Source organism: Panthera tigris, chromosome B3 (genome assembly GCF_018350195.1).
Source record: "Panthera tigris isolate Pti1 chromosome B3, P.tigris_Pti1_mat1.1, whole genome shotgun sequence".
Classification (NCBI taxonomy): Eukaryota; Metazoa; Chordata; class Mammalia; order Carnivora; family Felidae; genus Panthera; species Panthera tigris.
Window position 1 is genome coordinate 4,176,811 of NC_056665.1, and position 13,207 is coordinate 4,190,017.

At 48.5% G+C, this 13,207-nt stretch overlaps 1 protein-coding gene across 8 annotated transcripts in view; it reads left to right on the top strand.

Moving 5' to 3' along the window:
* Positions 1-13,207, top strand: part of HOMER2 (homer scaffold protein 2) — a 115,273-nt gene that overhangs the window by 44,024 nt on the left and 58,042 nt on the right. For all 8 annotated transcript variants that reach the window (XR_006218341.1, XR_006218342.1, XM_042987961.1 and 5 more), the window contains exon 2: positions 7,751-7,907. Coding sequence is in view for 6 of the 8 variants with exons in the window: in XM_042987961.1 (XP_042843895.1) it covers positions 7,751-7,907 (157 nt within the window). In the remaining 2 variants the exon portion in view is untranslated. The remainder of the gene's footprint in view (positions 1-7,750; positions 7,908-13,207) is intronic.

Here is a 13,207-nt window from a genome sequence, read left to right on the forward strand (position 1 = left end):
CATGTCACTGCCCAGTTTTCCCAGCACCACTTGCTGAAGAGACTGTCTTTATTCCATCGGATATTCTTTCCAGCTTTGTCAAAGATTAGTTGGCCATACGTTTGTGGGTCTATGTCTAGGTTGTCTATTCTGTTACACTGATCTGAGTGCCTGTTTTTGTGCCACTTGGACTTCTGTTTCTAACAATGTTCTGTTGCATCAATGTGTTTCTTTGCTCCTTGTTACATGGGCTGTAACTTTATAATAATATATTTCAATATCTGATAGGGCTGAATCTCCTCATTGCTCTTCATTTTCAGAATCTGCTTGGCTGTCTTCATACGGTGAGTTTTCCACATGAATAACCCTGTCTAGTTCTAAATATATTCCTGTTGATAATTGTGACAAATGTATGTATTAATTTAGGGATGATAGACAGCTTTATGTTCACTTGTCCTATTTAAGAGCAGAATGTGTCTTATTAAAGTTTGCTTTTGTGTGCCTTTAGAAGTTCTTGGGATGCCTGTGTGGCTCAGTCAGTTGGGCGTCCGACTTTGGCTCAGGTCATGATCTCACAGTTTGTTGGTTCGAGCCCCGTGTCGGGCTCTGAGCTGACAGCTTGGATCCTGGAGCCTGCTTTGGATTCTGTGTCTCCTTTTCACTCTCCCCCTACCCTGCTCATGCTCTGTCTCTCTCAAAAATAAATTAAAAAATTTTTTTAATTAAAAAAAAAAGAAGAAGTTCTTAATTTTGTTGAGGGGCAGAAAGAGAAAGAGAATCTTAAGCAGCCTCCATGCTTGGGGCAGAGCTTGACCCTGGGTTCGATCCCACAACTGTGAGATCATGACCTGAGCTGAAATCAAGATGCTTAACTGACTGAGCCACCCAGGTTCCCCTAGAAGTTCTTAATTTTTTTTAAATACACTTTGTGCATACCTCTTCAATAGATTCCTACACATGGTATGCTTTTGGTTGCTACTGTTCATGGGATCTTTAAAAAAAAAACCATTATATCACCTATGTGGTAAGGCTGTTGGTTTTATTTTTTGACAATTTTATAATTAGTCATCTTGCTGAATTTTATTATTCATATTCACTTGATTTTCAGCTGATTCTCCTGGGTGTTCTAGGTGTGCAGTCATATTATCTGCAAACAACAATCACTTTACTATGTTATATTTACTATGGGGCTTTTGTACGAAAGTAGAACCATGGGATGCCCATGAGTTAGAGTCTTTGCGTGGAAGAATGCACTAGAGGGACCTTTTGTCCGTTATCTCCTTTTTTACCCTCTCTGTGTGCTAGGCTTTGGAAATTTGAGACTGCCAGCTAGGGCCTTATGAACCATCTAGAGCAAAGTCTAGGAGCCAAGTGAGCCAGTTCTGCTGGTCCCTGTGACAGATGCTCAGTCCCGAGCCCATGTCCTGGGGCACAGATGAGACGTCTCTCGGTGCTCTGATGGGACTTGACGGATGAATAGAAGCTTCTGGCCAGCCAAGCAGGGGAGGAAGTATGGGCTCAAGGCAGGTCACGTGCACATGCACATTGGAAATGCAGGTGATTCGGAAGTGCCCGCAGGAAAACAGCAGGGCCGTCTGGGGTGGCTCACCGGGGGCTTGCAGACCACGTTAGCACAACTGGAGTGGGTCCGAGGGAGCATAGAACCGGGGAAGGTGTTTGCATCGGGGCAGACCCTACCTTACTGTCCACTGAGCTTGAGGGCAGGCCTTTCTCTTGGTGTTGTGTGAGTGGTGTTGCAGGGGTTCAAGACCCAAGGTAGATAAAGTAGTTAGGGCATCCTATGAGACTCTGAAACTGTTTAAATAGCTGTAACGTAATGCCTGGATGCTTTGTTTTCATTCAAATCAAACAGAAGTACGAATAATAAGAATCATGAGGTTTTACAGATTCATCTCAGAAAAAAGCCTGGAGCTGAGCATTGCCAGTGAAGGATTATGATACATTAAAACATCATTTTTCTTTCTTTCTTTCTTTTTTTTTTTTTTTTTCCTTGCAAAAACTGGTCCTGCCAGTTCTTTGCAGAATTATCTTACACGGAGCCAGGAATTGTTCAAAGCGGGAGTCTCTGCTGAGTGGGTTTCATATCCCAAACATACATATGTTGCACAGAGTGTCTAATTATTCTTGGGGACAATTACTGTCAGGTTCCAAAATGTGTTCAATGAGCAGCAATTGGTGTTTATTCAGCTCTAAAAAGACTGTGCGAGGGAACAGTAGGTTATATTGTCTGCCTAAAGAAACGTTTTTGCCATCCGGAAACATCTGCTTTCTATTTAAAGCGCTGGAGAACGAATGGGAGTATTTTTGAAATACACTCCCTAACCATGGAACACCAAAGAAAGGAGAATAAAATTGGGTATGAAGGTAGTTTCTGTTCTCTGATACACACTCCCCTCAGCTTTTCCCTGCTGGGAGGGAAAGGCGGCCTCCCAGGTTGGAAAGTTCTGCTTCCCTTGAATTTTTCTATTTATACTGATTTGCACACTTACAGGAACTGACTTCTGTGCCCTAGTTCCAGCATTTTCGTTTTTTCAGGGGATCTCTCAGAGCTGGGGTCTGCATTTCTGAATTCTACAGTCAGGTTTATAGACTCCCCGGATTTTGCCCATAAAGATGTAAGGATTTGTGGTATATAGTAAACTTTCTATGAAGGTCAATGTATTAGTTATCTTTTGCCGTGCAATAAGTTGTCACAAACTTAGCTTAAAACAAAACCCTTGCTCTGGATCTAGAGTCTGGGCATGGCTTAAGTGGGTCCTCTGGGTCTCTTAGGAGATGTCATTAAGGTGTCAGTGGGGGCTGAGATCTCATCTGAAGACTCAACCGTGGAAAGATCTGAGCTCAAGCTTCTAAGCGGTTTGGGCAGAATTTTAGTTCCCCGGGCATGTTGGACTGAGAGCCTCATTTCTTCTCTGGCTGTTGGCTGAAGGCCACTCTCCGTTCTGCAACTGGGGGTCTCCCCAGCACGGCGACTTGCGTCACCAATGCCATCAAGAGAGTCAAGAGAATCTGCTAGCAAGACAGAAGCTACGATCCTATGTAGCTTACTTGCACAATGATGTCCCATCACCTTTGCCATATTCTTTTGGTTAAAAGCAAGTCACAGGTTACCCTCCCTCCCCCCACCCCCACTGTCCTGTGCTCAAGGGAAGGGGCTTACATAAAGGCGTGATTACCAGGAGGTGGGGATGGTTGGGAACCACATCAAAAGCTGCCTCTTGCAGGGGTGCCTGGGTGGCTCAGTCGGTTAAGCGTCCAAATTCAACTCCGGTCTTGATCTCGCAGTTTGTGAGTTCAAGCCCCGCGTCAGGCTCTGTGCTGCCAGCTCGGAGCCTGGAGCCCGCTTTGGATTCTGTGTCTCCTCCTGTCTCTGTCCCTCCCATGCTCATGTTCTGTCTCTCTGTCTCTCAATAATAAATAAACATTAAAAAAAAAAAAAGTAAAGAAAACAAAGCTGCCTCTTGCAGACAGCTATTATTTTAGAGAGTGTGGCATAATGATTAAGAGGGAGGGTGACCATGTTACTTAGAGCCGACTTCAAATCTCAGGTCTGCCGCTTACAGTGTAGCCCAAGGCAGGTCCTCGGCCTCTCTCAGCCCCCATTTCCCCACCTGTGCACCCCCTCCCCCCCTCCCCCCTCCCCCCCCCCCCCCCCCCCCCCCCCCCCCGCCCAGAGAATTGCTGTGCTCCTAAAGGAGAGGTCACATGTCAAACCCAGCAGATGGTAAGTAGTCATTAATGTTAACTGCTGGCTTTTTTTTCAATCCTTCCCTGCCCGCCCCCCCCCCCCCCGCCTTTTTTTAAAATACCATTAGATTTTTGAATTTTAGAAGAATTAAATGGAACTGCCCCTGGCCTCAGGCTTGGTTATTCACGTGGAAATCTCAGTATCGTGGGTAGTTTCCTGGATGTAAAGCTGCTACCAGGCCGGCTGGCTTTCCCAGGACTGAGGAAGGCAGGTCCTGGACTCTCCCCGCTCTGCCCTGCAGAGACCTGACCACGGCGAGCCGGGCTGCAGCCACTGAGGGCGTGGCCAGCTGGGTCCGCTGTGCATTTCCGACACACTTGGGGTTCTGGGTGGGGCCCCCAGGGTGACCCACGATGGCTTTGGCCCATCCCCAGAGCTGAGCGGGCAGATGTGGAGTTGGGGCATCTTCCTGTCCGTGTGTTCACCTTGACCTGAATCACGCCATGCACATGACTCTCCTCTTCTGCTTATCCCTGGTCAGGAGCTCTCCCGTCTCTTGTCTGTCTGTCCCTCCCACCCCGCCTCTGTTCGCTTTGATCTCCTCACTTCCTCTCTCCTGCAGGCCTCAGGGACACAGGGTGCTTGCAGGAGATCACTGCTTGGCCACACAAGCTGCACCCCCGTCTCTGCCCAGAGCACTCCTGCCTCACCGTGCATCTCCCCACCCTTTGCACCCCAAGTTCCTGTTCTTGGTGTCACCATAGTCCCCTTCAGGCTGAGGGAGGAAGTGTTCGAGTCATTCCGTGTCATTCAAAATTAGCTGAGTCTTTCTGGAGGAGAGATGCCGGCTGTGGGGTCACTTTTTCCATCTTTTTATCTAGATCACTTGTTATGTTTGATGTGCCTATCTCCCCAGCTCTGTTAAAAACAGAGCTACCCAGGGGCGCCTGGGTGGCTCAGTCGGTTGAGCGCCCAACTCTTGATTTTGGCTCCTGTTATGATCTCACAGTTCCTGAGTTTGAGCCTGGCATTGGGTTCTGCTCTGAGAGCACAGAGTCTGCTTGGGATTCTCTGTCCCCTCCCACTCACCCTGTCCCCCAGTCCCCCAGCTGCCTCTCCCCTGTTCATTCTCTCTCTCTCTCTCTCTCAAAATAAATAAACTTAAAAAAAAAAATAGACCTACCTAACTCCTCCCTCTACAGCCAGGTTTCTGGGGGGTGGGGAGTGGGATAGGTTGGGGCTCAAGATCTTGGTTTTTTTTTTTTAATGTGTATTTATTTTTGAGACAGAGACAGCATGAACGGGGGAGGGTCAGAGAGAGGGAGACACAGAATCTGAAGCAGGCTCCAGGCTCTGAGCTGTCAGCATAGAGCCCGACGCGGGGCTTGAACTCATGGACTGCAAGATCATGACCTGAGCTGAAGTCAGATGCTCAACCGACTGAGCCACTCAGGCGGCCCAGGGATCTTGTATTTTTATTAAGTGCCCCAGCTAATTTTATCAGAGGGTTAGGAAACACTGGTCTAATGGTGCTAAAGCCCGGACCCAATCCCTCTTCCTCAGTGTGGAGGACACGAGGGCAAGTCTGAAAGCCGAGCCCTTCCCCAGCGAGGGCTCCTGCCTGACCCCCGGGCCCCTGCCCGCTTGTTCCCCCTCGGTGCCAGGGAGGCGCGGACTTCAGCACAGTGTGGTTATTTTCTCTTATCGAAGTACAATTGGCATATCGCACTGTGTGAGTTTTAGGTGTATACCATGATTGGATATGTGTACACATTGCATGATTTCTTTGAAAACCTCTTCTGTGGTTTCTGCCCTTTCCGTCAGCCCCTTTTCTTGCGTATGCACGAGAATGCCGTGTGAACAAGTGTTTTCCTTTACGGTGTTGTGCTTAGATGATTTGCAAAACATGGTGCCGGGGCCGACAGCACAGCTGGGGGATCCAGATGTCAGACTTCCCCACGTGGACGTGATTAGCAGCGCTGGCAGTCGGGTGCACGCGCACACACTCCCCTGCAGGCTGGCCCCTGGTGACAGCAGAGGCGGGAAATTACAGTGAGAATATCCCTTTTGTTTCCACACGCAGTCCCCCTGCCGCTGGAAGGGTGTCAGTTTGGGAATGGGTGGGAGGGGGGCGGTGAACTTAATCACGGTTGAGGGAAGACAGATGTCCTAGTAATCCACACCCCCAGGGGCACATGTCCTGCTCTGGGATCTAAAAGGGAGGTTTCGGGGTGGGGGGGGGGAAGTGAATGCTTCTATTGGTTCTTCTGGAAAGCTGGCCTCTCGATTAACAGGTGCATCGAGGTGGCATGCATAGCATGCCCTTGGCTTTTTTTCTCCCAGAACAACAGTCATGAAAATCTTTCTGCATTTGTCTACAGTCGATGACCGATGCTGATATTCATGGTGATGTTCTGTATTCTTTGCATGAGGCTCAAGTAGTAAATTGCTTTTCTAGGAAGAAGTTTCTCTTCTAAGAAAGAGCTTTCTTTCCAGTAATGAGCCTTCTATAGGCAGGATGGATTCAAAGCCTGCTTTGCCTGAAACCACTCTGTCTAGAGACCAGACTACTTAAAATTCACTTTCTCCTTTTGATTTTTTTTTTCTTTTTTTTTTTTTTACCCATTTGTCACGTCCTACTGTTTTATGTCGTCTCTTTTGGCATCGTTGGGATTTTGAAAACTCGTCCTAAGTTACCTTTTGGTTTTGTTTTTATCTCTAGTAAATGCTTATTACACTTGTAGCATTTTATGAATGATGGGGCTGTCTTTACATCCTGCTGGCTTTTTCCCCCATCTTATTTTAAACACTTAAAGGATTTTTTTTAAGTTTATTTATTTTGAGAGAGGAAAAGCATGTGTGCATACATGAACAGAGGAGGGGCAGAGAGAGAGAGAGGAGAGAGAGAATCCCAACCCTGATGGTGGGGTTCAAACCCATGAACCGTGAGCCAAATTAAGAGTCAGATGCTTAATCGACTCAGCCACCCACGCGCCCCTGAACACCTTAAGGATTTTTGAGCCAGTTTGCCTGAAGACCCTTTCTTTAAAATTAGGTATATTCTGCAATGATGCTATGTTTGATTTTTATCTTACTTTGTGAGGCATATACCTTAAAATATGAATTGCAGTATAATACATTATGGTTTTTATCCATCTGCCTTATTTCTTGATGCTTATTGTCAAGATCGAATTAATTCCCCACTTGTCAGAAAGAAGCCTGGATACTGTGCTCATTTGGTTAATAATCACATTAGGGGCGCCTGGGTGGCTCAGTCTGTTGGGCATCTGACTTCGGCTCAGGTCATGATCTCGCAGTGGGTGGGTTCAAGCCCTGCGTCGGGCTCCGTGCTGACAGCTCAGAGCCTGGAGCCTGCTTCAGATTCTGTGTGTCTCTCTCTCTCTGCCCCTCTCCCACTCACGCTCTGCCTTTGTCTCTCTCTCAAAAATGAATAAAGATTAAAAAAAAACATGTAAAGAATCACATTAAAAATTTACAGACGTGCAGAGGGAAAAAGCAACAACAGTGATACGGAGGCAAGAATAGCAAAAGAGCTGGGTTTCATGACTTTAAAACTCAGAAAGGTTTATAAGTTGGAAACAAAACTTTAAGGCTCAGTCCATTACGAATGAAGCCATCATTCATAAAATGCTGCGGATTTGAGAAGTACTCACTAGAAATAGAACAACAAAGCTGCAAGTGGATTGCAGAATGCTAAAATGGTGGCAGAATCCTCCAAAATAAATGTGTCGCAAAATCCCCAAGAGGCCAACGGGCTGTCAGAAAAAGAGCCGGCCTGCGGCAGGATGCAAAACACTGGACTAGGAGTGGCATTTAAGGCAAATTGTTCATTAGGACAGTCGCCCCGAAGCCTCAGTGTGCGGGGTTTCAGTGCCTCCTCTGCTGGGGTCTCTTTTTCCTCTTATTTTCATTGTCCTCATGCATATGTATCTTTGCCAATAAGCTATGAAAATCTCTGGGGGCTACAGGGGGGGCCAGCAGTCACTGGCGATACACGAAGCCGTCTTCCCTCAACTCACACGCGCTTCTCTCCTCTCGCAGAGAACAGCCTATCTTCACCACGCGGGCACACGTCTTCCAGATCGACCCCAGCACCAAGAAGAACTGGGTGCCTGCAAGCAAGCAGGCGGTCACCGTCTCCTACTTCTACGATGTCACCAGGAACAGCTATCGCATCATCAGCGTGGATGGAGCCAAGGTACCACCCCAGAGGCTGATTTTAACATCCTCCATTCCTTCCTTCTCATCAAAGGCAGATAGGTTTGAAAGCAGAGGCGAAAGGGTGCACCGGATCCTAATGCTTAACGCAAATGCTGCTTTTAAAATCACGACGTTGGTATAGTCACACAGCCTGCTTTTTTTTTTTTTTTCATTTAAAATTATGGTAAGTGAAAAAAAAAAAAAAAAAGATTTCCCTGTTACCACATTGGCTTTGTAACTGGTGTTTTAATGCCCATGTAATGGCTCCACTGAGGTCCTGTAATGTTCTCAATCTCTCCCCTTCTGGTTGCATATGTAAGTAGCTTCCACTTTTTTACTGTTACAGATAATGAGCATCTTTTTTTTTTTTTTAATTTTGCTAATGTTTATTTATTTTTGAGAGAGAGACACAGAGTGTGAGCAGGGGAGGAACAAAGAGAGAGGAAAACACAGAATCTGAAGCAGGTTCCAGGCTCCAAGCTGTCAGCACAGAGCCTGACACGGGGCTCGAACTCACAAGCCGTGAGATCATGACCTGAGCCGGAGTCAGATGCTTAACCAACTGAGCCACCCAGGCGCCCCTAATGAGCATCTTTATGCAACAAATACTCTCACTCATTCAGCACATACCTAGTGCTTTCTTGTGGATATTTCCTTAGGATGGATTCCCGAAAGTAATATTATAGGCCGAGATATTAACTATGGCTTATGATGGACGTGACCAAATTCCTTCTGAAGGGTCCCTTCTTCCAGCACGCACGAGAATGCCCGCGTGTTACACCCTTACCAGCATTGGGTGTTATATCTAGTCTGGTTTTGGTGGTGTTATTCCCGGAAGTCGAATTTTATTATAAGATTTTGTAGTATTTCTTGAAATACATTTTTTTTCTGGATGCTTGTATTATTCTGCTGTCTTCCTTGATATTTTGGCCACATTGCTATGGGAGCAGGATAAAGAAGGCATGTCGGCAGTATCACCAAGTTAACAAAAAAAGTAGATTTGATGCTTTATGATTTTTTTTTGTTTGTTTTTAATCTCTGTTCATCCCACTGGACAGTTTTACAATTTACATTATCTGCTGCACCAGAAATTCAGTCTGTCTGGGCGCCTGGCTGGCTCAGTCAGTAAAGTGTGCAACTCTCTCTTTTTTTTTTTCTAATGTTTATTTATTTTTGAGAGAGAGAGAGAGAGACAGAGCATGAGCAGGGGAGGGCCAGAGAGAGAGGGAGACACAGAATCCAAGGGAGGCTCCAGGCTTCGAGCTGTCAGCACAGAGCCCGACATGGGGCTCGAACTCATGAACTGTGAGATCATGACCTGAGCCGAAGTCGAACCCTCAACCAACTGAGCCACCCAGGCGCCCCTAGAGTGTGCAACTTTTGCTCTTGGGGTCATGAGTTCAAGCCCCACGTTGGACGTAGAGTTGACTTAAAAATTTTAAATAAATAAAGTCACTTATTAAAAAAAAAAGAAAGAAAGTCAGTGTATCTGAAGCTGAATTCCCCTATTTGCCCTCTAAACCACCTCTCCATTTTCATTCCCAATCATTTGGGCTAAAAAAAGAAAAGAAAAAAAGTAGAAACTCATTCCCTTTTTAGCTGGTCAAAAGAATCTGCCTTTGAAGTACCTCACATTTATGCCTACTGTTTTGTTTTATGGCCACAACTTGTCCTGAGACCGTCTTTTTCTTTTAATTGAAGTGTAATCAACATACGATGTTGTGTGAGTTTCAGGTACATGACATACTGGCTCACTGACTCCACGCGTTACTTCGTGCTCAGCAGAAGTGTCACCACCTGTCACCAAACAACGTTTTTACAGTATTATTGACTGTTCCCTGTGCTGCACTTTTCATCCGCATGCCTTACTTATTTTCTAACCGGAAGGTTGGGCCTCCTGCTTGCCCTTAACGCATTTCGTCCACCCCCCCCCACACCTGCCTCTCCTCTGACAACCATGAGTTTGTTCTCTGTTTTCTGTTCATTTGTTTTGTTTTTTCACATTCCACATGTAAGTGAGATCATACAGTATTTGCGTTTCTCTGACTTATTTCACTTCGTACCGTACTCTCTAGATCCAATCATGTTGTCACAAATGGCAAGACCTCGTTCCTTTTTTTACGCCTGAGTGACATTCCATCGCGTACACGTACCACATCCTTACCCATTCGTCTGTGGATGCTCACTTGGGCTGCCTCCGTGCTTTTGGCTGTGGTAAATCACACTCAGTAAACGTGGGAGTGCGTCTTTTTGAATTAGTGGTTTTGTTTCCTTGGGTGAAGGCGGGGGAGGGGCAGAGAGAGAGGGAGACAGAGGCTCAGAAGCAGGCTCTGTGCTGTCGGCGTGGGGCCTGATGTGGGGCTCGAACTGACGAACTGTGAGATCATGACCTGAGCCACCCAGGTGCCCCGAAATTGTTTTTAATGTTTGTTTATTTTTGAGAGACAGAGAGAAAGAGACAGAGTGCAAGCAGATGAAGGGCAGAGAGAGAGGGAGACACAGAATCTGAAGCAGGTTCCAGGCTCTGAGCTGTCAGCACAGAGCCCGACACGGCACTTGAACCCATGAACCATGAGATCATGACCAGAGCCAGAGTTGGCACCCCGATTCTCTATGCTTTTGAGCTGGAATCCCCTTGATTCTTGCCAGGATTCTCTGATAGGGGTGGCCAGTCAAGCTGACCCACTTTATTTTATCTGTAGACGCTGTCACTTCATCTGCTGTCCTTGAGCTGGGTTACCCTTCTGTCAGCTGTTATCCAAGGCGTAAATACAGATAAAACCACTTTTCTTAGAGAAAGTGCTTTAGTCCTATTAGCTGGGCTTTCAGTAATTTGTCAAAGTGTCCACCACTGTATCAGACAGCTCTGCGGCTCCTGAAGGGCCAGGACGGTGTGGTGGGGAGTGAGCTGGACGTGCCAGTGGTGTGTGAGGAATCACATGGGTGCGGGGGGGCCGACACCCTGGCTGCAGAGTGGAGCCAATTCAGGCTCGGTGCGGGGTCCCTTACAGAGTGGGAATTGGAAACCTGGGCCATGGGACACTGCCGGAATTCAGAGACGGAGCCCGAGGATCTTGGGCCAGCCCTCCTATGGTGCCTGGCCTCCTGGTGTTCGCAGAGCCCACCCAGGGCTCCCACTTTACCCCTGCGGCACGAGAACCGTGACAGGGCCTGTCCTGCAAAAGGGGGTGTCCTGTGAGGGAGCAGGAGGCCCAGGGTAGTGGGCATGTAGGGACCTTAGTCATTTAATTACTGTGATTAGCGCTCAGGGAAGAGGTGGGGGTGGGGGGAGGCAAGTTTCCTGCCGTGAGAACTGGGACATAGGACACAGATAGCAGTCACTGCTCTGTTTTAGGCCTTTCATCCCAAATGTTGATCCGAACCAAGGTGGCCGATCGGTCAGATGTTTTTTAGCCTTTGGGGCTGAGTCTTGGTGCGTGGGTAATTGCACCTCAGACCTCGGGCAGGTCTAGGGCCTGGGTCCTGCCTCTGTCTGTTGGCCTGGCCAATCAGGTCCACAACCTTGAGCCTTTTATTGGTGCTTGTCAGCCAGCTGTCCCTCCCAAACCATGGAATAGACATGCAGGTGTGGAAGGACTTGAGGTCGCTGTGAGCAGAGGCCACAGCAGACTCAGCGTCCGAGTGAACCGCGGTTGGCCCGCAGCACACAGGCCCCCCATTAAGGGAAGGTGGTGGCTGCCATTCCACACCAGGACACGGCAAGTGCTGGGTCCCATCCAGGCTTTTGTCATGATCCATTTGGGGAAGGATTTGGAAGGCCTCTCCTTCCCCTGAGAGCAGTTGGTGCTGTTCATCCCAGGAAAAACCTGTATTCAGACCCGTTCTTCATTCTTCCAGAAACAGTAGGCCCTTTCTTCTTCTCAGGGAAAAGGCTTTGCGTGTCAGCCCCACCCACTGCCAAAGGCACGGCTGGGCCGGAGTCCTGGTGCATCATCTCGGCGTTGCTCGATTCGGGGGGGTCACGTGGGTCCTTTTCTGTGTGTGGGCCGCCAGGGTGCCACGCTCTACCTGAGGACCGGGGACCAGGCCTGGCTCATCGTTGGGGTCCCGGGGCCAAGCCGGACAGGGCCGCACCACAAGGTGGGTGGGATAGTCAGTGGGTGACAAGGCCGGGCCTGGCCGCATCCCCTCTGGCTCTGGGGCAGGTGTGCCGAGAGGGACCCAGGACCCGCACCTCAGTGTCACCTGTGCGTGGACAGACTGGTAGGAGCGAGGGCACCCAGAGCGGCGGCCTGAGCCATTCCATGGCCACCAGCTGCACACCAACAGTGGGACGATTTGTGGGGAGTTTGGGGGCAGAACAGCCACCTCCATTATGCGGGAACTCCGTTCCCAGAGCCACAAGGGTGCTGGATTTCATTGTGCCACTGGCCCTCTTTCCCCGACCGAGCTCAGCACCGCCCCCTTGTGAGGTGTCGCCTCGCCTGTGGGCGGCACTTGCCCGGAACAGGTGCTTCTCCCAGGTGCTCTGGATGGCTCTGCTGCCCTTGGTTCTGTTATTTATAGGATCACAGAAACCCGTGTCAGAAGAGACCTCGGAGGTCATCCATTCTGCCAGTACTTAGCAGCGTCCGCTGCATAGTGAGGACCGCCTGACCATGAAATTTCGGAGGATGTCAGCATCTGAAGCCCTGACTCGCTGGTATTTTCTCCTGGGAATGCGAAACTGCTTTCAAGAACACAGCCAGGTCCCCTCCTCCCCCGTCATTATAGTTTCCTCTTTCGGATCCGATCACCTTCTGTTAAAGGAGCTGACAAATGGAAGGGTCTCGGCACACAGTAGGTTTTCAATGAACGTTGGTTTCTTTTCTTCCCTGATTGGGGTTGAGAAGAAAAGAGAAAAAGCATCTATTAATCCCTACTCTGGAAGCAGGCAACATGTCTGTCAGTTGCTGTAACTCGGTCCCAGCCTCTTGTAGAAAATTTGCGGGTTCTTCTGGCTTCCAACACCCTGGATTTGGGGACAACTCTCAGTGGAGAGGAATCCAGGGATGTCTGCCATTTTGTGCCACAACAGCATCCTCTGAAATCCAGAGCAAGGCCGCAGGCCGGGGGTTGGGGGCGGTGGACACATTTGTGCCTTCTCCAAAAACGTGGTTCCAGCGACCCGCAGGAGCTGGGTCTTTTACCACGGAGTCTTTTTTATTTTTCTCTGCGCAAGCTCCAGTGATAACTCTCTAAAGAGGAAGGGGGTGGGCACAGGAGACAGGAGCTCACATTAAAGCCTATTCCCCAAGATGCTTTATATAAAGTATCCTTCTGGACTTCACCTTCTCC